The sequence below is a fragment of the Sminthopsis crassicaudata genome, chromosome 4, assembly GCF_048593235.1.
Source record: "Sminthopsis crassicaudata isolate SCR6 chromosome 4, ASM4859323v1, whole genome shotgun sequence".
Lineage (NCBI taxonomy): Eukaryota > Metazoa > Chordata > Mammalia > Dasyuromorphia > Dasyuridae > Sminthopsis > Sminthopsis crassicaudata.
The window spans coordinates 337,052,259-337,078,032 of record NC_133620.1 but is presented as its reverse complement, the minus strand read 5'-3'; the positions used below and the strand labels follow the sequence as shown (position 1 = coordinate 337,078,032).

General features: G+C 45.1%; 2 protein-coding genes across 10 annotated transcripts; one reads left to right on the top strand and one right to left on the bottom strand.

The window, feature by feature from the left end:
• Positions 1-663: 663 nt before the first annotated feature.
• On the top strand, positions 664-25,774 carry EXOC7 (exocyst complex component 7). Of its 9 annotated transcripts, none has more exons than XM_074260796.1 (21): positions 670-902; positions 1,135-1,200; positions 2,491-2,675; positions 2,920-3,025; positions 4,687-4,909; positions 5,125-5,292; positions 8,434-8,526; positions 9,512-9,580; positions 10,673-10,818; positions 11,146-11,298; positions 12,518-12,616; positions 13,090-13,152; positions 13,483-13,549; positions 14,349-14,387; positions 15,122-15,187; positions 15,483-15,603; positions 15,996-16,091; positions 17,068-17,131; positions 18,608-18,649; positions 18,763-18,896; positions 25,735-25,774. In XM_074260796.1, the coding sequence occupies exons 1-21, from the start codon at positions 843-845 to the stop codon at positions 25,757-25,759; spliced, it is 2,085 nt and encodes a 694-aa protein (XP_074116897.1). In that variant the 5' UTR covers positions 670-842; the 3' UTR covers positions 25,760-25,774. The 9 variants fall into 9 exon arrangements, with proteins under 9 accessions (XP_074116895.1, XP_074116902.1, XP_074116894.1 ...); XM_074260792.1 differs by lacking the exon at positions 25,735-25,774 and adding an exon at positions 19,178-19,366; XM_074260794.1 differs by lacking the exons at positions 9,512-9,580; positions 25,735-25,774 and adding an exon at positions 19,178-19,366 and having other exon boundaries at positions 664-902.
• Positions 20,599-24,524, bottom strand: ZACN (zinc activated ion channel). Its single transcript, XM_074260803.1, has 8 exons — positions 24,392-24,524; positions 24,230-24,274; positions 23,909-24,015; positions 23,489-23,658; positions 22,445-22,569; positions 22,023-22,233; positions 21,399-21,560; positions 20,599-20,875 (listed from the first exon to the last, which is right to left on the bottom strand). The coding sequence occupies exons 1-8, from the start codon at positions 24,509-24,511 to the stop codon at positions 20,685-20,687; spliced, it is 1,131 nt and encodes a 376-aa protein (XP_074116904.1). The 5' UTR covers positions 24,512-24,524; the 3' UTR covers positions 20,599-20,684.

The window sequence follows — 25,774 nt, the reverse complement described above, 5'->3', positions numbered from 1 at the left end:
TCTTGGTGAACTGTTAGGCTTTTATTAGTGCTTTTAATTTTTTTTTAATTTTTTTTTCTTGAGGCAGTTGGGGTTCAGTGACCTGCCCAGGGTCACACAGCTAGGAAGTGTTAAGTGTCAGGTCCTCCTGACTTCAGGGGGTGCTTTATCCACAGCGCCACCTAGCTGCCGCAAGTACTTTTTATTTTTAAAGGTTAAAAAAAACTAACTTCCCAAAGATTTTGCTTTTGCTTCTGCAAGTCAAGGTTTGCAGCAGGTTAGCTCGGAACTCAAGCGGCTGACGCTAAACAATTGCCACCTGCAGAGACGATCTGACCTACCCCACCCCCACCCAGGATACCAAAGGGAGACGGCCACCCCCAAGCAGAGACAGCAGAGATTTTGCCCCGCCCCTTTCCGTCCTCCTCAGCTAAACTCTGGCCTCCATGGCGACCCCTGCTGGCTCCTAAGAGATCTTGGAAAACCAAACCTTATCAGAGATATTTCATGCAAAAATGTTTTTCTCTTCGAAAGACGATTTAGCTGTTAAAAACAACAACAACAACAACAACTATTTTATATCCTAAGGACTCTCACCCCCATCACGCAAAGTTATTATCCCAGCAGCGAAATTGTGCGCGTGTGCAATCGCAGGGATGTAGGGTGGGGAGGAGCAGGACGCGCATGCGTAGTCTCAGCACCATCTCGGGTTATAGTGGGCCGGCAAAGAGCGCGCGCCGGGCGGAAGTGGGTGTGCCGGGGACGGTGGCCGAGGAAGACCTCTCCGGAAAGGGCCGATGGAGTGAGGGGCTCAGGCTGGCGGAGATCTCTGATCTCCGAGGCCGGTCCCGCTCCGGGCGGCAATGATTCCCCCGCAGGAGGCTTCCGTTCGGCGGCGGGAGATAGAGGACAAATTGAAGCAGGTAGGGCCGAGGCGGCGGGAGGAAAACGACGTGGGGGTTAGAGGAGTGGGGGCGCGGAGGGGGGAGGGCCCCCGGGGAGAGGAGAGGTGGGCGGGAGCGGTGACAGCCCGGACCCGCGGCCCGAGGGGGAGGGGGTCTCCTCCCCTCCTTGCCGTTCTCCCCGGCCCCGCCTGCCCGCCCCGCCGGTGACTGATGCCCGCCCTTCTCTGTCATCCATCCGTCCGTCCGCCAGGAGGAGGAGACGCTCTCCTTCATCCGAGACAGCCTGGAGAAGAGCGACCAGCTCACCAAGAACATGGTGAGTGTGCGGCCCTCCCAAAGGCCCCGGCCTCCCGAGCCAGACCGCTCGGCCTGTGGTGTGCCCGGCTCCCCGCTAAACGTTGGGAGTGAGACTCAGCGCCTGCCCTCGAGGAGCTTACCCGGATAGATAACTAGAGAGACGAATAAAGCTCGTGCGATTCCCAGCGGTGCCTATGGAGCCTCAGTTTCCCCCTCTGTAACTGAGGGGTCGGGCTCCTTGAACCCCGAGGCCCGAGGCAGTTTTGGCTTTCTGTGCCCCTTATAATCACATGATTCTCTGATCCCGTACTTTCCCCCTCTTTTTTGACTCGGTCAGAATGGGCGCCTCCGGGGGCAGCCTCCTCTCACCTGTTGCACCTCTTGACCCAGGAGTTGGTCATTCTTTCTTAGGTGGTGCTTTCCTTACCAGTGTCTTGTCAGGTGTGTTTAATAAATACTGATGGGGCACCCACCTGCGAGTTACACCTCGTACTGGGCCCTAGAGAATCTGGAGAGTGAGCTTGTCTTCTAAAAGGGGATAAGGAGTAGTGGAGCGTCTTGCCTAGAGAGCTGATCTTGATACTGAAAATAAAGTCACCCAGCCTTTTGCCGTTCTAGACAATTCTCTAAGATGCAAATTGCAGAAAAGGTGCTTATCTGCTTTGGTAGAGGGAATTTCCTCCCCTTGGCTTCCCCGCCTGGCACATACGTGGGAGACACTTAATAAATGTTTATCGACTGGCTGACTTGCTTTATTCCTGTACACATACATAAAGACGTACATATTTTTAGAGCAAATGTTTTATGTGGCAACAGTCGAGACAAACTTGATTAGAAGGGGCAGAATAAAGTGAGTTTAAAGAGTAGGAGACGTTATTTCCAGGAACAAGAAACAGTTTCTGCAGATGCTTGAAGAGAATAAAGAGCACATAAAGAAGTTGGGTTTGCTTTTATTGGAGGTTGGAGCTATTAAATTAGGAAGGGGAAATAGTCTTTAAAACTGCAAAGGATTTAGAGCTAGAGGGGATCTTAGAGATTGACTCCAATACTCTTATAAAAAAGTAAAGTAGATCATTTGTCCAAGTTCATACAGGTAGTAAATTTGACAGCAGGATTTCAAACTTAAATCTTAGTTCCAAATTCAGCATTTTTCTACCAAATTACTATCATGATACCTATGATCTAACCTAAGACAATCTAATGATACTTGCATTGCTGGCCTTGTGAGTTTGTTGTGAGGAAAGTACTATGAAATGCTTTAAAGCATTATATGCCATGATCGGGCTTCAAGCTTCCTCTCTTTCTGCAGGTTTCTATCCTATCATCTTTTGAGAGCCGGCTTATGAAGCTTGAGAACTCCATCATCCCTGTGCATAAGCAAACTGAGAATTTACAGAGATTACAAGAGAATGTGGAGAAGACTCTTTCCTGTCTAGACCATGTTATCAGCTACTACCATGTGGCCAGTGACACAGAGAAGATAATTAGGGAAGGGTGAGCCAAACGCAGCTTTCCACGCTATTATTCCTATCTGGATCAAAGAATCTGGGCCATATTTATGAGAGTATCCACAATATTGAGTCCCTTCTCACAATATATTTTGAATCTCCTTCTTAAATCCAGTAGAGCACAGTCTTTGCTTTTATGCTACAGGAACTCCTGAGTATCAGGACTGCTGAGTGTTACGAAGTATCCATAACCACTTTCCCCAACTGACTATGACACTTTATTTTTATAGCCCTACAGGAAGGCTGGAGGAGTACCTGGGGTGCATGGCCAAAATCCAGAAGGCAGTGGAGTATTTTCAGGACAACAACCCTGACAGTCCAGAGCTGAACCGTGTGGTAAGAGGGCTTCTCTCTGTTCAGTCCACTAGTATTAATCAAGAAATATGAGAAGAAAATAGTCCTGTCCTAAGGGCTTAGCAAAGGCCCAGAAATTGAGAAGGATGAGTTCATTAGTGAAATAGTATACACAGAAAGTTTGAGCCAGGATGTAGCAGAATGAAAGAAAATCTTAAAACCCATAATTAAAATTGTGTATCTTGTTCCTGTTGCTGAATTGTTTGCTATTTAAATATATCTATATTTTTATCAGTTTTTGAGTCTCTGTCCCCCCATGTCATTTCTTTTACTTAAAAAAAAAAAAAAAAGGCAATAGAGAATCTGGGATTGGGGAGCTATATCTTCTCCTGTATCTTTTCCTCCCAAATAGGAAGTTCCTTCGTGACAAATTAAAATATCAGATGCAGAAGTAACTTAAAATTTAAAATGTCAGTCAAAAGTATGTTTTGGTTATACTGTATAGAGTTCCTGTATCTAGCAAGTTGGCAAACAGGTAACACTGCCTTTGAAAAATCCCTAGTTTTACCATCATAGGCTCCTTCTCCCCTCTCTTTCACTTTCCCAGGATACAGTTTACAACCATTCTATGTCTTCTGAGTGATTTTTTTCTCCTGAAAGAACACGAAGTTGAACTCACAGATCCGAGTTATAATGTTGGCTTTATTTTTCTGTCTATGTGAATTTAGTCAAGTCATTTAACTGTTTTGGAGTTCAGTCTCCTTATTAATTAAATGAAGGAAGATTTGTTCCAGATCAAGGGTTCTTAATTTTTTTTTTGATGTAATAGACCCTTCTCCTAATGAAGCCTAGAAAACCCTTCCTTGGAATGTTTTGTTGCCATTTATAATTGAAGGAAATGCTAAATTTTATTCAGAGGTTAGTGAAAATAAAGATGTATTTTTTTTTCTCACTCAAGTTCTCAGACTTTCCTTCCAAATTCCAGCCATCAACCTCTGGGTCTTTTCTGAAGTCTTTCATGCTTTTATACAGTCTTTGTGTACGATGTAGAACAAAGGTATCAAATTTGTCTCCCCTCTCCCGCAAAAAAAAGTCAAAATATAATTGGAAAGTGTTTTACAAAATACAAATATAATAAAAAATAGATAATACATGTAGTTTTTCTAAGTGATACATAACCACAGGATCCCCTTTTCTGTTTGAGTTTGACACCACTGGTCAAGAGGAGCTTTCACTATGTCTTTTAGGATTTTGTCAGTATTGACACTCAGATATTGCTGTAGTAGTTCTGGTGGAGGGATGGAGAAGCACTCAGAAAAGCAGAGATTTGGTCCTTGCCCTCAAAGGGCTTTCCAGGAAACAATATAAATCCATTTGTAAGAATATGAATAAAATAACATAACGGCAAATGTAAATTAACAGCCAGCCTTGAGAACATTATTGATTCCCTGCTATATCTGTCTTTTTGTATGTAAATGGAACCTGAGGAACCATGTTTTTTCATAGCAGAAGGCATCTGAGCAGGGTGGATGTCATGTCTGAGTCAGTGTGATGCTCTCTGTAGTGAGGGAGGGAGCTGCACAAAGACTTGATTTGCAGAGTGATGGGGAAAGAACACAAATGGCGTTTGTGAAGGCCTCCATACAGAAATGAATATGGCTCACTTTACCCTAGGGAATTCAACACTCTCCTCTTCCTTGTAGAAGTTCCTGTTTGAGCGTGGAAAAGAGTCCCTGGAGTCTGAATTCCGAAGTTTGATGACTCGGCACAGTAAGGTCGTCTCCCCTGTGCTCATCCTGGACCTGATTAGTGGGGATGATGAAATGGAGGCTCAGGATGACATGACCCTGGAGCACCTCTCTGAGAGTGTGCTCCAAGACGTGATTCGGATTTCTCGCTGGCTGGTGGAGTATGGGAGGAACCAAGGTGAGGGAGCCTGTCCAGACCCTGCTGCAGATCTTTCTGCATTGGGAGGCTGAAGTCACTGGCTCTGTATTTGGGGCTGTGTGGGCCATCTGAGAAGCAGGATGACCTTGAGAGATTTGGCCATCTGGCCAGGAAGGTAGGCAGATACTGTATTAAAAAAAACCTTTAGCAGGGTCCCTAAACACTGTGCCTGTTTGCTCTCTCTCTCTCCTCAGATTTCATGAATGTTTACTATCAGATCCGTTCCAGTCAGCTGGACCGCTCAATCAAGGGCCTGAAAGAACACTTTCGGAAAAGCAGCTCCTCTTCTGGTGTTCCTTACTCTCCTGCTATTCCCAATAAGAGGAAAGACACACCCACCAAAAAACCAGTCAAACGGCCAGGTGAGCCCCTAATTATGACTCTTCTAAGAGGACAAGGCTTCAACTTCCCTACTCTACCAGGATATGAATTCCTCCTTCAGTGGTGTTGGCTAGGAGAGGTGACTTAGTTGCTACAACAGCCGTAGGGAGATTGTCTTTGTGGTGGCTCCTAAGTACCTAAGGAAAAAAGCAGGTGTCTGTATACTTAAGATGGAGCAAAAGGGTGAGAGCCTCCTCTATACCCTCCTACTCCCACCCTGAAGTACTTGGTTTTACATAATTCTTCTTCAGAGCAGAAGCCAGAAGATCTCTGGGAATCCAGAGAATCTTAGAAACTATAAAAGAGAGTAGAACACAACATGAGTTATTGGGCTGCCTTCCTCCTTCTCTCCCTCCCCCCCCCCCCCCCATCATCTACTTGGTGTTTTTAGGAATGCTGTCATTTCTGAAGCTGGGCAATTCTCTCTGAATATCATTGGAGCTATCATTCCATCAAGATGCTCTTGGGAACAGAGCATACTGAATTCCCCTTGGGAAGAAACTGAGTTTCCTTTAGTGTACATCTCAAAGTCAGTTCTTTGTCCTGCAGGATTCCAGGAAAAAAGTTAGGGAAGGACTAGCATATGAAATCACTGGTATCTTAAGGGGTCAGTTTACTATTTTGTTTTTTTCCCCTCTTTTTCTCTTATCATCTCTGTGTCCTAAGCCATCTACATTCCAGGAAATCAATGCTGTGCCAAGCCTTGTCATTTCTGACCAGGAAGCCTTTCTTAATCATTCCTACCACAGTAAATTTTGAAATAATAGCAATATCTCCCATTTATATAGTATTTTAAGTTTTAGAAAATGCTACTCTCACAAGAACTTTGTGTGTTACAAGTTTGTTGCTTAGCCTAAGACTTCAACCCATCCCCCAATCTCACTTCTTATTGACCTTACCTCCATACTGAGTGTGAGAGGCTCAGTTCTCACACTTGAGAGAGAGATTCTTCTTCTTCAGTTTTACAATACTTGTTGTTCAGTATAAAATGAGTAAACTGGTGCATGGCAATCAATGCCCAGGTTTTGATCTGAAAAATTAGGAAGTTGCAGCTTGGTACTTCAAGCTTGCAAGTCCCTGCTTCCCTCCCTTCCTACCATATAGCTGTCCCAGGACAACCTCTCAGGGTATCTGCTGCAAGCAGTTAAACAATGTACTAATGAAGTATTGCAACCATGTCTTTGACAGCATTGGAGCCAGGCCTCTCATGCAGAAGTCACATCTCCCTTCTTTTCCCCCACAAAGATAGATTTAGTTGGGGATATGAAATCCCAGGCCTCTAGGTCACTTGTATCCTCTGTCTTTGCCTCCCCACTCCACCCCCAGTGTGTTTTGCTCTCGTTCTTTATCAGACTCTTAGAACCCTGATTTTACTTATTCTGGATAGCTTTCCATCCTTCTTAGAGACAGACTTTCGCAGGAAGTAGTGACATGGCTCCATTACCAGAATGGGAATATAACCTGCTCTTGACTTGTTTGTAGTTTGAGAGGAGAAACTCCAGAGCATACCCAAGATCCCAAGTAGTAGTACCCAAGAGCTGTTCTAAACTGTGAGGAAAGGAGGCAGAAAGGTCATGAGACAGCAATCACTGGTACCACACTTGTGGAACGAACTATGTGCCCGGCTTCCGAGGAGCTGGAGCAAGGAACAGAGATGGCCAGCTGTGTCCTCTGAGCCTGCTAGACTTGGTGGATCTCTAATGAGTTTCCAGTTTCCTGGTCCATATTAACATTTCAGTTTATTTCCCAGTTAGTTGTTTTGCTTCTGGGTTCTGGACTTGATTCTGACTGGCTCATCAGTATGACTATTTGTTGAGGAGGAGGATCTAAGGCAATAGACTTTGAGCAAAGGCAGCAGAGTTGATCTTTTAATAACTAAGGGTATTGCCGAGTTGTTCTAAACATCCCTGAATGGGGGAGTGGTCAGTACCTAGGAGCCCATCACATGTGCTTTCTGATTCCAGAGTATAGGATGTCAAAGTTGGCAAAGAGGAAGAAAAGTCTGCAGGGGAGAAAGAAGAGAAATATCTAAGAAATAGGAGTTGAACCTTTCTCCTTCCTCACCTACTCATATCCATGTTTTGTTCATCAGTTTGCTTTGTTCATTTTAACATTTTATTTGACTTTTCCAAAGTTTTCTTTTTGGAGTGTCTTGTTCACACAGCAATGTCTGACCCAGGAAACTGCTGGCTTCATGATATTGTTTGTGTTGTTTTAACCCGACACTAACTGTTGTGTTTTTTTTTCTCCCGTGCCAAGAATGTGTACCCCACTTCTCAGGACCCCCTTTCTCTTCCCAGGTTGTGGCTTCTGTTTTGGTCCTCTCTTGGCTTCCAGGTTTTTTCCAAGTTTCTTTGGGCAGTTTCAGTGACTTGCTGCTCCAGGGAGGTCCATGGCCAGTGCTAGGTTGGTCTTTGGGCCTCTCTGCCTTCGACCTTGGCCTTTCTTATTCCAAGGATGCTTGAACCCTTTTCACTAACTCCTAGATTCTGCTTCCCTTTTTCTGTTTGAATCTTGAGGACTAGCACTGAGCATGCTCACAGAACTCTCTCTAGAGTGTGGGGGATTAAGCCACGGCTCTGCTGGCTTCAAGTAGAGCCTACTCCAGATTTTCAGGAAGGCCTCCTCTGGGAGATCTGGCCCACATGGTTCTCTCCCAGCTGACTATCTCTAGTGCAGGTGGGCAAGAGAGCAGCTCCTCAGTAACACTACTCTTCCAAGCACTGGGCCTGCTCTAGTTAAAGAGTCACAGTGAGTGGCATCTTGTTCTCTGTCTCTCATGATGGAGTTCTGCCCAGATTCTCTCCCTTGCCTGCTTTGCCTCCTAAAATTTACCCAGTTTCAGAAGGATCTAGGATCAAGAGACACTTTAAATAATGTCTGCTCCTAAGACTTTGGGGGCTTGATTTTGGGACAAAGAGTTTCCTTCCCTTATCTCATACCCCTAAGATGCCACCTTTAGGAAATGGCAGGAACACTCTGGGTGAAGGTGTGTCCTGGGCATGCTTACTGTTGTCAGGCTGGGTGTTGTGGGCCTTTGGGACTGGTGGAGGGCTGCTGCTGTTTTCTCTCACTCATTTCCTAGGTCTTCTTGTCTTCTCTCTGTGTGGCTCTGGTGACAGGGACGATTCGTAAGGCTCAGAACCTTCTGAAACAGTATTCTCAGCATGGTCTAGATGGGAAAAAGGGGGGTTCTAACCTCATTCCTCTGGAAGGTAATCACCCTGTATTTCCGTCTCCTTTCTACCCACTCCTTCACTATGTATCCTATTCATGTGGTAGGGCAGAGCCTCCGACCATTCTGGGGCCCCCAACCCTTCCCTGGGCTTTGGAGGCAACCCTTCTTTCTGTAGTAATGATAAGAGGGGAACATGGGTGGGAATTGCAGTAGACTGGCATTACACTGGCTTCAGCTGGCATGGTGTCATTTTTCCTGACATTTGGTCTAGACCTGTCTGGCTGACGGCAGCTCTGCCCTCCCGGAGGACACCCTGCCCTTTCCCTCCCTGTCTGTTCCTATTTCCTTCTGTTTGAACTCAAGAAAAAATTCTCTGCCAGTGGAGCAGCCCTTTCACATTCAGATTGGCAATGCAGGACTACACTACCCCAGGCCCCTTTGGGAGGTGAATGATAAACACAGTTGCATGGGACCAGATCACTGGATAGGGCTTCTCTCCCCACTTCCACCTGGTAAGATGCTCTTAGCAGAATTGACTCTATCACAGAAATGGGGGTCCCTCTGCCAGGGTAGCACCAAGAAGAATTGTGTGCCTAATCAACTAGCAGCAACATTATTGGATAGCAGAGAAGTTTCCTCTTACTATGTTTATAAAGGACTTGTGGGATAGAGACAAAGTAGTTCCCTTAGGCTTAGGGGTTAAGAGTGCCTCCACTTTCTCTAACTCCCTTTTTCCTCATGCTCGGATTTTCCCTCTTAGCCTCCAGGCTAGGAGGGATATAGGAAAGACTTAACTATTAGAGGGGATTCCATGGGGCACTGCTGGTCAGGCTTGAAAAGGCTGTTCCAATGGTAATTTGAGACATAGGAGGGGCTCAGAGCCTTTTCCCAAGTCTCCCTGTTCCCCATCCCCCTATCAAGTGTTGCTCTGCTGGAGACTGAGGGGTTCCTACCCCTAAGAGACAGCTCACTCAGTCCCCTGGATAAACCGCTGCTTGTGTTTGTGCGGCCAACATCGCTAGGTCACGAGCATGATTTCCGAGTTAAGCATCTGTCCGAGGCCCTGAACGACAAGCACGGGCCATTGGCCGGTGAGTACTGTGGCACACCCACATAACCAGCTGCCGACAGCTTCCTTTGCAGCATCTCCCAGCCAACATCTTGGCTGAACCCCTTGGCTTTTGATGGCCTTTATCCTTTACTGTCCTCTCTCTTTGGCTGTAGTTCTTGTTTGCCACCCTCCAGATGGGGGTACCACTGCCTCAGGAGAGTGGAAAGATACTTCTCAGTGACCTGGGATGGAGTTGGAGAAGAAGCCAGAGCTACGGGGAGACTGGGCGGCAGGAATAGAGCAGGATGGCAGCCATTCTCAATATGACCATAATCCCTTGGGTCTGTCAGCTGTCCTAACCCTGAGTCCTATAGACTTCTGCCTCCCTCTCCCAGCTCTGAGTGCCCAGGGCTTATCCCTGGGCCATGCTGCTGTTGCTCTTGCTGGTTGCTAATATTGGGATCCCTTCTCTCCTCCCTTGAGTTTCTAGCTTCAGAAGATCCTATCCTCTCCATTATATTTGATTGGAGGGTAGGTATATTTTGTCAGGTTTTGGCCACTTGGCTTATTGGGGGCAATATGTTTGCCATCTCTTGTAATAGTGTTGCTGGGAGAAGCCATGCTAGTGCTCTTCCTGAAGCTTGTCCTCCTGGTAACTGCTAGGAGGAGATCAGCCTATGGGAAAAAACACTATTTCTTGAGTAAGAAAAAAGAATGTGTGCAATTCCCCTGTAATGAATTTTGCCACCCCTGGCCAAGACCATTCATGGTCCTTAGCACTTGGCAGCTGGGTAGGACCCAGTCTTGCCTTTCTGAAAAAGGATATTGCGGAATCTCTTCCTTTCTGTACCTTTATAGGATGTAGATGTTCTAGATATATATGCTTCAGTCTATGGTCAGGGTTAACAGGAAAGAAATGAAGCTCCCCAATTTTTTGGTTCCCTTACACCCAATATCCATATATTTTCCAGATATAGGGGGCAGGTTGACTTCATTCTTCATGTTGCTGGTCTGGGCAGCAGGCAAAAGGCCTGGGGTGGGGAAGGGAGTAACTCACACTCCAGAGTGAACCCTGGGCTGGAAAGAAGTTGCTCCCCATGCCAGTGGCTCATGGGCCATGCTATTCCCACAGGGAGAGATGACATGCTGGATATGGAAATTGATGCATACATCCACTGCGTCAGTGCCTTTGTTAAGTTGGCACAGAGCGAGTACCAACTGCTGACGGATATCATCCCTGAACATCATCAAAAAAAGACCTTTGACTCCCTCATCCAGGTCCTAGCTTTGCTTCTACATGACTCTTCTGGGTCCCTGTTTACCAGTCTCATTCATGCTTACTTATGGACAGAAACTTGTCTAGATTTTCTGAAGCTTGTAATGGGGTTGTTTTTCATAGTTCTTTATATACCCCAGCCATTGTTGAACCCTTAGAGAACCTATGTTGAATTCCGTACTTCCCGTGCCTTGGAAGTATGGCACCCAGCCCCAGTCCCCAACAGCATGTGTCTCACTTCCCACTTTACCTGTCTCCTTCCTATCTGGATACTTGACTTTCTTCAGTGAACCCTGCTGAATTGCCTCCCTCTGGCCTCTTCCTCTTAGGACGCATTGGATGGACTGATGATGGAGGGAGAGAACATTGTGTCAGTTGCTCGGAAGGCCATCATCCGACATGATTATTCAGCTGTGCTCACAGTCTTCCCCATCCTACGACACCTCAAACAAACCAAGCCCGAGTTTGATCAAGTACTTCAAGTATGTGGCAAGGAGATGATTATGGAGGGAAAGCAAGAAAAGCAGGAATCTCACACTCAACCTCAGTTTTGCTTCTCCATGTTTCTTTTCCTTTAAATCTTCTCCATATACACTTATAAGCCAAGTGAACAACATATATTAAGTGCCTACTAGGTGCTGGTCTGGGGAGACAAAGGCAAAAAATCCCAGTCCCAGCACTCAAGGAGCTCACAGTGTAATAAGGGATACAATGTGAAAGCAACTGTATACAAACAAGATAATACAGGATGACTTTGAGCTTATCTTAGCAGCAAGACACTAATAATTAAGGAAGCCTAGAGAAGGCTTCTTGCAGAAGGTGGGACTTTAGTTGAGACCAGAAGGAAGCCAGGGATGGGGAGCCCTTTGGCATGGGGAAACAGGTAATAGACCAGTGTCCTGTGAGGAACAGCCAGGATCTTCATCACTAGATCGGTGTGAGAAGGGGAGGAAGGTGTAAGAAGGCACCTCTTGGAATACCTTTCAGTCATATGTGTCCGTCCCCTACCATAAGATCTCTCCTGAACTCCCTACTTGTTAGTTAGCATTCCACTCCCATCCCCACACTTCGCAAAAAAACTTTGTGTCTATTTTATTTTTTTTTATTTGCATTGACTTCTGTCTGCATATGTTGTTCCCCATCCCAAAAGAATATAAACTTCTTTAGGGCAGGGACTATTTTCTTTAATCTTCATGTCCCTAGAACCTAGTATGGTTTCTGGCACATGAATGTCTGATACAGGTTTATTATATCAGATAGAATTTGGGAGTTTTTTTTTTTTAAGTACTTATATATGTCATTTGATTTTCCCAACAACCCTAATTGCAAGTAGCTGAAGTTTTTACTATCCCATTTTACAGATGAGGAATTTGAGGCTCAATATGAGCTAACTAGTCCAGGGTCATACCATTACTTGAGTGTGTCATAACTGGGATTTGAATCCACATCTTCTAATTCTAAAACCAACATTCTTTCTGCTCTATTTTGCTAACCTTTCCCTATCCTCCATTCCATTTTTTCAGTTTTCCACCCATTTTCTGTATAGCCCTGGGCATGTGGGAGCCTGTACAGACAGGAAAAGTATAAATGCCATCCGAGCCCAGAGGGAATTAGGGTGGAGTGAGGAGCAATTAGCTGAGCCAGGCTTCCCCAGAACTGCTGCTGGAGGGCAATGGGCACTTCCTGATTGTATCCCCACAGGGCACAGCTGCCAGCACCAAAAACAAGCTGCCAGGACTCATCACCTCTATGGAGACCACTGGTGCCAAGGCCCTGGAGGACTTTGCGGATAACATCAAGGTACCTTTCCTTCTGGACCAAGGCAGAAGTCCTGAGTGGGAAGTTGGCTGGGGACATCTGAATGACCTTGTGTGGAGAGAGTTCAGCTGAGCTCAAAGGTGAAGGAGAGATGTTACAGAATTAGGTGAAGACAGAGGGAGGTGTGGTTCTCTGCTGCCAGCTTGGAACATGCCTCCAGATATTTTCCTTTTTTCCTCAGGACTGGCTTCCAGACCCCTTTTTGAAACCCTTATGGAGCTAGCAAATCTTTGTCTAACATTTCCCTGCCCTTTTTCCTGGTTGGGGCTTCAGAGCCCCATTTCGAGGAAGTGAGGTAGACTTTCCCAGCTCTTGCAGGCCTGGTCACCATCTACCAGCAGGCCCAGGAAGCAAGAGAAGGGAGGGAAAACTGCTAGGGGAAGCCGTCCGAGGAGGTCTCAGCCCCTCCTAATTGCATGGTGGAATTTCACATGGTGGAATTCTTATTTTCACAGAATGACCCCGACAAGGAGTACAACATGCCCAAGGATGGCACTGTGCATGAGCTCACAAGCAATGTAGGTGATGCTGGGATAACCCTTGTGGTTGAGGATCGAGTCTGATGCTGGGACATTCTGAACGTTTGGCTTGGAGGGTCCTGCCTTTGTGGAGTATTATGCAGGGCTAGGTCTCTTTAACAGCTCATTGCTGTCCCTTTGCACGGCAGGCCCCAGGGAGGAGGGGTCCTGGGCTCTGCAGCCTTCGGCCAGTACTCATCTTGGTTAGTCTTGTGAGGGGAGCAGTAACTGCCCTTTCCTAGACATGGGGGATGGAGCAGCTAGGCAGGCAGGATTTTGAACTCTTATCAGTCTGACCTTTTTTTCTGACCCTATTCTCTCTCTGTTTAGGCCATCCTCTTTCTTCAGCAGCTTCTAGACTTCCAGGAAACAGCTGGCGCCATGCTGGCCTCACAAGGTACCATTTTCAGTTGAGGAGTCTCACTGCGCCACAGCTCTCCTGCTGGGTGCTCTTGCCCTCGGGCTCTGTCCACCAGGGGGCTTTCATCTCTAGGCATCTCTGGGTTGAGGGAAAGAGCAGGGGGGGTGTTTGCTCAAAATTTATACAATATGAAAAATTCTGAAAGGCACAATTAAGCAGTTTTAATGAGGAATGGGAAGCCAGAAGAGCCTGGAAGGTTGTGGACTGGGAAGAGTGACTGAGTGTCCTGTCCTGATACTGCTATAATTTTCTTGGCTTTTAGCAGTAACAATCACATTTCCTCAGAGGGTTTCATATGGTCCTGCCTGCCTCCATGTTTTTTCCACCTCTTCTCCTTACTCTTCCCTCTGTCTTATCCACCTGTTCTGCTTATAACAGCTTTAGACAGTTTGCCCTTTCAGTGCCTAAAGAGATGTGTTTCCCTCAGCATCTATTTCCAGGCCCCCCAAGCCAGAACCAGGTTAAAGACATGTCATGACATGGCTTGGGAGGCAGGGGTGGTAAGGAAGCTTTTGAGGGTCTTTCCCATACTCCCAGGAATCTCCCCATTCTCAGTTTTCTAGGAGTGGAGCTGTGTGAAGTTCCATTTTATTCCCTGGTTGCAGAGAGTATATTCTGCCCTGTCTGTGTTGAGGTAATGAATGTCTGCTTGCTTCTCTGGATGAGATCACTGTTTCTAACCTAATTTTTTTTTTTTGCACTTTGCATCTTTCTGTTTTCTCTTTCCTTTTTCCTTCGTCTCCCTTTTCTATCCACTCTGCCTCTAACTTCGTAGTCCTGGGGGACACATACAATATTCCTTTAGACCCCCGAGGTAAGCAGTGGGAATCTGGCTCCTCATCCCTTTTCCTCCCTGTAGGGGCAATTGGAATTCTGAACTGATCAACAGGACAGAGTTTGGGGTGGTTATTGAGGTTGTGGGTGGAAGTTGGAGGGGGGAGGGTCTCAAGTCTCTTATGGGGAAGTTCTACGCATTAAGATTAAATTCCTTCTTTCATAGTTGGTTTGGGTTGGAATTCATCCCAATAGCAACCTTGCTGTCTTTCCCCTGTCCAGTAACTACATTCACATTCTCATCTACCTGCGACCTCACCACTTCCTACCCTTATTCTCCTAGACCCTGAACTTTATGATATCTGAAAGGGGGATTGGATGAAGAAGGGGATATGAGGAAGGCACAGTGGGGAGGAAGAAAGGAACCCTTTTCTAGTCTTGTCCATTGGGATCCAGTTCTAGCGGGATGAGTAGACCTGTCTTACTTTGTCCAGAGAGAAGTTATTTTTACATCCTTGCTTTGCCAGCATTTACACTTGCCATATTCTCTGGATGTACCAGCATATCTGTTTCCAGAACTCAGTTCTTTCCCCACCATCCCTGATAAAGGGCTCAGTAGAGCAGAGAAGACTTAGACCAGCTTGAGATCTCCCTTCCTTCCTTTGAAGTTCTTCCCTGACCCTTGCAAACTGGCAGGTCCATGTCTGGCAAGCCAGACAGCTCTGTTCTCTGCTGTCTTCCAGGATAATTTATCCAAGGCTTTTCTTTTTACAGAGACGAGCTCCTCTGCCACCAGTTATAACTCTGAATTCAGCAAGCGGCTACTAAGCACCTACATCTGTGAGTGTTCTGCCGACCTCCTCAGTTCCCATCAGCTCCTGGGCCTTTGGCCTTGTAGGCCTCTCCTTCCCTTGTACACCCTTCACCTGTTCAGGTTGCACCCTGATTTCTTATTCCAAAGCCTAAAAGAAGCCAGATAAATGATAATTCTCAGTATAGCAAGGTCTAAAATATGACAGGAAGCAGGGCTGCACTAGCCTGACCTTGCTGGGGAATCATGGGCAAGGATTTGGTTTGTGAGTCCCCTGACTTGTTGTCAGGCCCTCCAAGTTTGGCCCTATCCCTTTCTTTTTAGGTAAAGTTCTCGGTAACCTGCAGCTAAACCTACTCAGTAAATCCAAGGTTTATGAAGACCCAGCTCTAAGGGCCATCTTCCTGCACAATAACTACAACTACATCCTCAAGTCCCTGGAGAAGTAAGTATCTCCCTTCCCCCTACCCAGGCACCATTCACATGGCTCTGCCCTTTTCCATGCTCTCATGTGTGGTCCCTCTAGCCCTTAATCTTCCTGGGGTTTTTTTTCTTCTTTAAGGTTTTTGAAGCTTTTACTGTACATAACAAGTGAGGAGGAGGAAAAGCCTCTATTGGACAGAGTTGATTTTGTTGAAGGTTTTTCTCTCAAATTCTCAACTGGGTCCCCAAGTTGACTTTAGTTTTTCCTGCCTGTATATTATACATATAATATTATGTATATTGTGTGTGTGTGTGTATAAATAACAATAATAATAAAAGATTACTTTCTAGCTATTGTAATAAGGCTTCATGGGACAGCAGCTAAAGTAGTCCCTTTCTCCCTTTGCTCTAAAGGTCCGAACTCATCCACCTAGTTGCAGTGACCCAGAAGACAGCTGAGCGTTCCTATCGAGAGCACATTGAACAGCAGATCCAGACATACCAGCGCAGGTCAGAGAAATTATCTCCCCCACTACCTACTCCCCCATTCTTTTCTGTGCTGTTCTGTACCATGATTCTTCACACTTCCTATTTAACTTTTATGCTAGGGCAGCATATGGGAATTCTACAGCTGCTCTGAAGTGGAGCCTCTCGGTTCTGACTCAATACTTGGTTTCATCACACTTTGAGATGATACTAGATTGACTTCTAATGTTGAAACTTTGAGAATATTCCCTCTGTGGCCAAATAGACTCATGTTTTTTGACTTTTGCTTAGAACTGAACCTCTAAAGCTTTAAGAATAGGAGTAGTTGAAGAACTGTGAACAGAAATAAAGTAGCTAATTAGAATTTCAAAGGGCTGGAGTAATTTATAGCCCAAGTGCCTAACAAAGCATTACACAAAGTTTACTAACATACAGATCATATTAGAGATAATTAAGATAGAGAAATACACAGGGTAGCAGAGATGAGAAAGAGAAATACAAAGGTTGAGTCAATGAATTTTCTGAGCCTCTGTCTCATTCTGTCTCTCCTTCCTCTTTCACCTTTTCTTTATGTCCCTTTTTCCTTTCCTTCTTCTCTTTCTCCTGTCTCCTGGCAGGTCTATGTCTGGCAAGCCAGACAGCTCTGTTCTCTGCTGTCTTCCAGGATAATTTATCCAAGGCTTTTCTTAAATATTTGGCTATTTTAATTGGCTATAATTTAGAATCATATTCTCTAGTATTTGTTGAACATTTTATGTTCCTTATTTTTTGTAGTTCCAAGAGGAAAAAAAAGCCCCAAAATTGCTTTTTAGTTTTGTTTGAACCAAAATTAAAGGAAAAAAAAAATGAAAAGACATCATTTTCCCTCCTAGCAACTCCACTTTTACATTTTCTCCACATATACCTGATTTTTAAATCAGGAAAAAAAAGACTAAGGGCTATGAGTCTATTTCTCTATGCCCTTCTCTTAGTATTTATTCCTTCTCTTGTGTCTTGACAGTTGGCTAAAGGTAACTGACTACATTTCTGAAAAGAACTTACCTGTATTCCAACCAGGAGTCAAGGTAAGTAAGAGAGAAAATGTATGCTAATCAGGGAGTACTTCATCTCTCTGCACAGAAACTTAAAGGGATTTTCCCCCCAGGCTAGAATGTAAAATAGGCATGTGATTGAGGCTGTATGGTTGAACTGGAACATTTCTCCCAGAGAGAATTCTGGGAAGAATATCTAGAAGCAGCATGAGTGACTAATGCAGTGCAGCCCAAGGTATGGCTCCTGAGCAGAAAAATTATACCAACCCTCATTTGACTCATATTGTGGTACCTAGATGCCTAGGGTCTGCTTAACCTGGATCAATATATTTCACTTATTTTTGTTTCTTTTAACTTTTTTTTTGGCTATTTTTTGATTGTGTGCCTTTAAAATCACTTTGATTTACAAATATACCTTCTCACCTTCCCATTGCTTGTAATAAGCAATTAAAAAAGAGGAGGGAAAAAAATACAGAGCCTGTTTGCACATGCAGTGTTCCACTCCTGTGGTTCCCCACTTCTTGTAGACCATGTATCATCTTAATGCTTCTCTTGTTCTTTCCACTTAAATTTATTGAGGTCCTTGTGGAGATAGCTTTAGTTTGGCTTCTCTCGCTTTGCACCAGTTTGCCATTTTTCCTTTGTTTTTATATAACACAATTTGATTCTTTATTCCCAATTGATGAACATTACTTTGTTTCCAGTTTTTTGCCACTACAAAAAGTATTGCTCTAAATATTTAGGTATATATTGGATTTTTCTGTCTTTGACTTTCGTGGGGTTCTGTCTAGCAATGGGACTTCTAGGTGGATATTTTAGTTACTTTCTCAGTATAATTCCAAACTCCAAAATGGCTATACTAATTTACAGCTCCATGAGCAATTAGTTTTAGTATACTTATCTCCACAATCCTTTCAACATTAACTATTCCCATTTTTTCATCTTTGCCACTTTGCTGGTGGTGAAGCAAAACTTTAGTGATTTTGATTTGCATTTGTTAGTGATTTGGAACAACTTTTCCTATGCTAATCATTTGCAACTGTTCTTTTGAGAATTGTATGTATTATTTGACCACTTACTCAATGGGGAAAGACTTCTGGTCTTATATATTTGTGTTTGAGTTCTGTGTATTTTAGATACCAAATCCTTATCAGAGATATTTGATGCAAAGATTAGTGAATTTTAATCTCTTTGTTTGCTCCTAAGAATAAAACAATGTGATCCCCAATGTTTAGATCCACCCTGATCAATCATTAGTTGGACAGAGCATGGCATGAACCAGATCAGAACAAAAGATACCAAGGGGACATTACAAGATGACATGTTTCCTTATGTTTTTGTTGTAATAAATTATAATTAAGTAATGAATTCTTAAGAGTTTTCATTAGGATGAGAACCTGAACTAAGAAGGAAGTTGAGGACTGATTATTTGGGGAGTGATCAAATTGGACAGGGAAGATAGTCTGTTTTCACAGTGAAACAAATTTATCTGTTTTCTCTCTTCTCTAGCTCCGGGACAAGGAACGGCAGATGATCAAGGAGCGCTTTAAGGTGGGCAATAACCCAACCCTCTCCTTTTTCAGCGGGTGCTGCTATATGAACTTAAAAATCATATGGTCACTGTACCATTTTTCAGTTGATTCCTCTTTCCATATTCCCTGCAGGGCTTCAATGATGGCCTCGAGGAGCTCTGCAAGATCCAGAAGGCCTGGGCCATTCCAGACACTGAGCAGAGAGACAAGATCCGCCAAGCTCAGAAAACCATTGTCAAAGAGAATTATGGGGCCTTCCTACACAGGTAGGACCTCTTTATTTCCTCTTCTACGCCCCAATCTTCCTAGCTGAAGCTTTGTATTCTTATTTAGCCCATTCAGCTTGTGTCCCCACAAAAGGGAATAGGGAGATGGGCTGGGATTGGAAAATCATTGTCCCTACCTTCTGCCCTGGGACTTTTGGTGAGCACACCACTGTGCTAAACCCGAAAGCCAGAAATTTCCAGCTGGGAATCCTGAAATCCTAGATTGGGGGTGGAGCTCTACAGCAGCCCTTTCCCTTCTTGATTATCCTATGCCTGGGCAGGTATGCCAGCGTGCCCTTCACCAAGAATCCTGAGAAGTACATCAAGTACCGCGTGGAGCAGGTGGCAGACATGATCGAGCGCCTGTTTGACACTTCAGCCTGATTCTGCCATGTTACTGTGGCATCTCCGTAATGCCCAGCAGGCCTTATCCCCTTTATCAGATAGATAAACCAGGGTTCATACTGCTCTTTGACTGAGTGAGTTTGAAGTCCTTTGGAGCAGGGACCTCTCTTTAGAGTTCTCATTCTCCATTTCTGCTTCCTTCTGACAGCCCTGCTTTAATTGGGCCCATGACCCTTCTTTTTCCCATCATGGTTCTGTTATCTCTGGGGGAAGGAGGATAGAAGGCAGACAAAGGGTAGCAGAGTACTAGCTGCCTGTTGTAGGCTTGATGTATGGGGAGAATATCCCATCTCTAGTGGCTTTGGTAGAATCCCAGTCCTCACTTTTAAGTGTGGCTGAGGGATAAAGTAAAGGTCATCCTGCCTAATTGACCTTTCCTTGAGTTCTGAGTCAAGAGCATTTAGGGGAAGAGAGAGGGTTGTGATCCCAAGGCATAGCCTCTATAGCCTTGGATCAGAAGGAGTGCTTTCCACCCTTTTCCCTCACCTTAGCAATAAGCATTAAGAGGTGACAGGTATCATCCTTACTCTCCATTTCTCCATTCTCCTTTAATTATCATGAGCACTCTAGGACATTAGAGGAAGCCTATCTCTTTATTCTTTCTGTCAGTACCATACTGCTTTCCCCCTAGCAAGAGGACATAAAACAAACCCATTTCTTCCATATAGTTTCCCCCCGTGTACTCTATGGACTGAACCTCTCTCATTGTGCATAGTGTTTTTGTCTTCTCTTTGCCATAGTATAAATAACCTCATGCTTCAGGATCAGGCAGATAATCTGGACACAAAGGGATGAAGAGGTGGGGGTGGAAAAATAGTCGGGTAGTATCAAGGATACTGTTGCTAATGTGACCACACTAGAGAGCTCTTCTTTGGAGAGAAAGGAGTCTAGACAAAAAAAAAAAAAAAAAAAAAAAAAAAAAAAAAAAAGCCATGGAAACTGGGGTTGGGAGAGTTTTTACAAAGGCCCTTTTGAGAGGGAAGGCAGGAATGGAAATGTATGACCTACCCCCAACATGTGATAAGTTGTTTAATCCAGCCACCTGAGTCAGATGCTCCTTTTCAGCCTACCTAGATAGCTAGATGTGGTCCAAGGCTTACAGAGAAATGGGCAGAAGAAAAGCTATGGAGGTCTTTGGGGTACCCAAGCCTGCCCTGAAGAGAACAGTCCCAAGAGCATGGAGCTACATGCAGTCTTCAACAGAATGGTTTATTTCTCTAGTGTTGGCATGCTGACAGAGGGAAGGGGCCAGGGATATTCCTGACTAGTGAGTTAGAGTTGACCTTGTCATATAACCTTGATCTCAGCTTTGGAAAACTGAGCTCTATTTGTCTAGATTCTTAATTCTTGAGAATCTTGAATCCAATTTCTGGTGTTATCCCTTTAGATCTTAGGTTTTCCCCCATGGGGAATATCTGTAGCAGGAGGTGGGTCAGACTTGCATTCCCACCAGACCCAAACTATGACAAAAATGATTTGACTGCATCCGAGGATGATTGCATATATCAGCAAGAAGATATGGTCCATAGCCTCAACCCAAGTCTTCCTTGGCCCCTCAACTCTCCTTTGGGACTCTGTGGGAGAAACACAAAGTGAGAGTTGCCCTTCATATGGCAACACCCTCCCCTGAAACAAAGATGCTGAATACAAGGGATCAGACTGTTCTTTTTTTGGTAAAGGAGGAGGAGGTTCCAGAGTTAAATCACTTTCCAGGAACAAAAATCACATATCTGAGTAAAAAATCACTGCCACAGATGTCTTTCTGAAGCTAGGTGTTTGTATCCAGACAAGAAAGCCCTCAGGTATTATTTTAAGAGCTTCCTTAGGGAAACTGGTTTAGGTATTACCTCAGAAGTGAGTTCTCTCTGGCACCCAAGGATATCAAGTGCTTTCCCACTAAACTCAGCAGTCCAGATATAGTCTACTTCATTACTAGAAAGAGAACCAGTATTTCAGAAAAAAGTAGTATTTGTTTCATTTTAAGGAAAACTAGAGGTGCTAGACTTTCCTGCTTTGACTGGGGTAGGGCTCAAGGACTGTTCCCAAAATATGATTCTAAGGCTTTTTTTTTCTCTTTGATGGATTGCTTTTGCCTACCTTCAGATCTGGGCTTTGGGTTGGCAGTGTCTAACACTTCTCTTGAAGCTGGGTTTGGCCTGCTTTTTGGGCTGAAGTTGCCTCGAGCCAGCAAGCCAGACATCAGCACGGTCTCCATGGTGCTGAGGGATAGTAATATCAGTAGCACTGTGAAGTAGGAAACTGGAAGGAGAAAGAGCAGAATCAGAAGGGATTAAAATCTCAGAAACACCCAGTCTAATTGTTTCTGACAAAAAGAATTCCTTCTATAATTTCCCCTAATGAGTGATCATCCAGCCTAACCTTGAAGATACCTAGCGAAGGAGAGCCACTATCTGAAGCAGCCTGTTCTTTCTTAGATGTGTCTTTGTTAAGAAGTTTCTTTATATTGAGCTTAAATAGTTGCAACAATCTTCTCTTCCTGATAGAAAAGAATCTCTGGATGAGACTTGTTAGAGATTGGGCAAGGACAACAAAGGGATTGATGATGCAGTCTCATAGATATTATAGTTTAGTTCTCAGGTAGATGAGATTACCTGTGAGAACAAGAAGCCACAGACAGTGGAGTAAGGAAGGAAAGGAGGTAGGGATGAGCTGGGACATCAGAGAAGTGGAATTCCCATTCGTGCTGATGAAGGGACTTACTCAGGAGAGGATTACAGGAGGAAGAGCTGGGAAGGGCCTGCACCAAAGACGAATGGAAGACCAGGTAGCCAAGCAGCAGTGTCACCTTGTAAGAGATACGCTCAGTAGCCTTCAGAGGCAGGAGGCTGCCACATATATCTGCCAGGAGTATTGCCACCCCTGGTACCACCAAGGCCATTGTTGTCTTTACAGCCGTATTCTCTAGGCTTAGCTAGGGGAAGAAAAAGAGTTTTTCAAGAAACTCTAAAGCACCTGCCCCTGGTAAATGACTCAAGCTTCTCTCCCCTTATACTTTGCTCTTCCCAGGTACTCCTGACCGGTACAGCCATTAAGTTCCTCAGTGTATACTAAAGGAATGGTCCCACTGTCATTCTACTTCCCTCTTCTCCCCCTCCCCTAGCTTTGTAAATACTCTTACTCACCGTCACCTGGAAGCAAGGTACCAGCTGCTGGTCTGGGACCTGAGCTTTTAAGCCTCGAACCATATATTCCCGTTTCACACTCACAATCTCATTTACTGCATGGGGATGAAATGCCAACTCTTCAACTGTATGGGATTTGGGAAAAGAAGGAATGGTAAACCATGAGGAAGGGAATGGCTTATCCCTAGGTCCTAATAGGCCCTTGCTTTGAAAGATTAAGAGTTTGAGAACACAAGTGGAAATGACCCAAGATCATGGACATTAAGGAAAAGCTCTATAGAGAATAGGAGTTACAAGAATCACCCCTTTTTTTAAGAGGGTATCTGTAAAATGGGGATGGTAATAGCACCTACCTCACAGTGCTGCTGATCAATAGAGATAACATGTAAAATGCTTTGCAAACTTAAAAATGCTATGTAAATGTTAGCAACTAATATAATTACTTAAAAGGGTTTTTGTTGTTGAAGCTATTACAATTATTTTGAATGACCATTATGTTATCATCCTAATCCATAGTACTGGAATGATTTCTTTTAAAAAATGATATCAAAGATCTCCATACTGTCCTGTTACTCTTAACAAGGCAATGCTTTTGCTTTTCACAGAAAACAAAACAAAACAAAAAAACAAAAACAAAAAAAACGAGGATGGGAGGACAGAGAGCATGGAACAGTTAATGGCCTTTAAAGTTTAAAACTCTGACAGGGAAAGGGGTGGGGGGATGGAAATGACTAGGAGGATAATGGAACACAGGTGAATACCAAACCTCTAGGTAGATGTGAAGCTAACAAGAACATGATTTTGCTACTAGGCAGAACATGAGAACTGATCCCGAGTCAAATGAAAAGTTTTGAGTAGATTGATGTTGGGGAGCTAAACAGGGGAGTTGTTTTTAGTTGTGAAGTCTTAAGCACAACCCAGGGAAACAAATCAAGGAAAATACAGTTCAAGGCTGAAGAACTCAAACTGAGAGGCTCAGTGAGAATAGTACAAGAGTGAATTCTCTGGGACTCGTTCTTGTACCTCCCATCCACTTCCCTATACCTGTGTTGCTGAAAGCATAGAAACTGAGGTTGCAGTCGCTTTTGTCACTGGGGAAGCGGAGAAGTTCAAAGTCGCAGTTCGTCTTGGTGGTGACCGCGGTGTAGAGCTCCACGAAACCCTTTCTGCTTACCCGTGCCCGTGGATTGTGCTCCCTCCATTCTACAGAGAGACTAGGGAAAGGAACCCAACACCAGAATGCCAGGCTCTCCTTTTGGCAGCTTCCATCCTGACTCGAAGCAATAGGTTGGAAGATGGGGGAAATCTAATGGCCTTGTTCTCCCCTCCATATATGCTCCTTGGAAGTCACAACCGACATTTCGCTAAGCATAGATGACAGGCTTTTGAAACAGACTAGGGATCTGCCCTGGGAGATTTTGGAGAAGAGCCAGGAATAGCCTGGGGACACGTATCCCAACTCACCCTTCTCGGATGGTAAGATCGGGGGTCCACAGCAAGTTTGAGGGCAAAGTGATGGAATTCCGTGGGTCTGCACTCTCATGCCACGACAGGTGAGGGTCAAACCACGACTAAAAAAGAGGGGTAAGGCTGAGCTGCCCACCTCCTGTTCTCCTTGAGGTGGCAGAAGTCCTATTATTAGCAAAGACAGTAAAGTGGCTGGCTGTAAGCCTGCGCTCCTGATTTGCGTCCTAAACCGCAATCCAGCAACCAAGATAGCCTCCTTCCGCCCCTTCCTCTCCCTGTTAATGGGTCCACGTCCCCCACCATGTTACCCATTCTCACCAGTCTCAACAGCAGTGCGGAGGACACTGTATACTGCAAGATGTTCTGTTAGGGAGAGGGGAGGAAAGGGCAGCATCATCACTTCAGGGGCAAGGAGGCTACAAGTCAGAACACATCCTAGGCTCTTGGCACCCTCCCTCCCAGTGTTACGGCCCTCCTCACCACATCGAAGACATTGGACACAAACACATGCACGTCAACGAGCAGAGGCGCACTCCCATTATCCGGGATCTGAGGACTGACCTCAGTCGCCAAGAGCGAGTCTAGGCAAGCTAGGGGCATCCAGGCTGTGGAAATAGAAGGTGAAGACGGGGGGGGGGGGGGGGGGGGGGGGCGGGGCGGGGAGGGGGAGAGAGGCTTGATGGTGTTAACCTGGCCACCCCAAATACCTGATCCCTCCCATTTCCTCAGAATGTAGTTGGAGAACTAGTGACAGAGGGTCGGATTATATCCCTAGCAAGGATAGTTCTACTCTGGGGAGAAGGGTCGGGAAGAAGGGGTATTGGACTTAATCATACCGGACCCAAGGAGGGAGAGCTCAAGCAGCAGCTGCAGAATCGCCATCAGGAAGGCTCTGCAAAGGCACTAAGGGATAAGTTAAAACTGATCCGGACTAGATCAATTGACGTCAAGACCACTTGACGTCAATTTGGTCGCCCCCTGCCCTTAGCTCCAGAGCCGCACTTGCTCTTACTTGGGTCCAATAGCTCGCTGTCCAGTGCAAAGGATATTTGGGCTCATCTGCCCTCCCTCAGTTCCGCAAATAGCCGAAAACAAAGCCCAGAGCCAGTCACGCCCGCCCCTGCACCTGTCCCTAAGCCTAAACTCCCCAGCTACCCTCCCCTTCACCTGGGCCTAATATAGTGTTCAGGAACTGAGGTACTCACATTTTTTGCCTTCTGCTCCATGGAGCCGCAGGGATATCCCTGGTAGAAAAAAGGGTTGGATGTGGTTTAAATATTATTGGCAAGCGTGCATATCCTTCCTATAAACGACGTTCTGAGAGAGGAGGGCACTAGTAGCCAAGGAGTTCCGAGTTGCAAAGGCAGAAAGCAAGCCTCGGTATCGCCGCTTCTAACCATGGTTCTTTAGTAATGCAGTGCCTACATTAGGACTACTCACAGCTTTCACTCCAGATCAGCACAGACTTTGCAGACCTGGGCTTCACATGAAACTTTCCAAACCCTGGGGAGAAAAGGGATTGCTGAAAATGATCTAGAGTCGAACACCTCTTGGCCTGAGACTTATTTGGAATAATCTTAAATGAGCCTGCCCAATGATTTCCAATAGCTGGAGGGAAAGGTTGTGGTTAGCCAGTGCAAGCAGGATTTCCGCTAGGGAGTACCCGTTTTATCTGTTAACCTAAGGGCACTACTTGTCCTCAGCTAACTCTATTAGAGACCCACCAAGTGCCTGAAGTGGCCTCTAGTCCAGCTCTTCCACCCCGGAACTTCCTGGCAGCTACTCATTTTTTTTTTTTTTTTTTTTTGTTTTCGATTTTACAGGCTGCCCAGACGCCTGATTTCTTAGGTCCCAGACAATTGC

Excerpts from the sequence above, each read along its gene's own strand:
- ZACN (XM_074260803.1), bottom strand. The coding sequence starts at position 24,511 with ATGCCCCTAGCTTGCCTAGACTCGCTCTTGGCGACTGAGGTCAGTCCT. Across the intron at positions 24,275-24,391 it reads TGTCCAATGTCTTCGATGTG|AACATCTTGCAGTATACAGT; the intron begins GTGAGGAGGGCC and ends TCTCCCTAACAG. Across the intron at positions 24,016-24,229 it reads CCGCACTGCTGTTGAGACTG|TCGTGGTTTGACCCTCACCT; the intron begins GTGAGAATGGGT and ends CCTCTTTTTTAG.
- EXOC7 (XM_074260792.1), top strand. The coding sequence starts at position 843 with ATGATTCCCCCGCAGGAGGCTTCCGTTCGGCGGCGGGAGATAGAGGAC. Across the intron at positions 3,026-4,686 it reads GTCCAGAGCTGAACCGTGTG|AAGTTCCTGTTTGAGCGTGG; the intron begins GTAAGAGGGCTT and ends TCTTCCTTGTAG. Across the intron at positions 4,910-5,124 it reads GGAGTATGGGAGGAACCAAG|ATTTCATGAATGTTTACTAT; the intron begins GTGAGGGAGCCT and ends CTCTCTCCTCAG.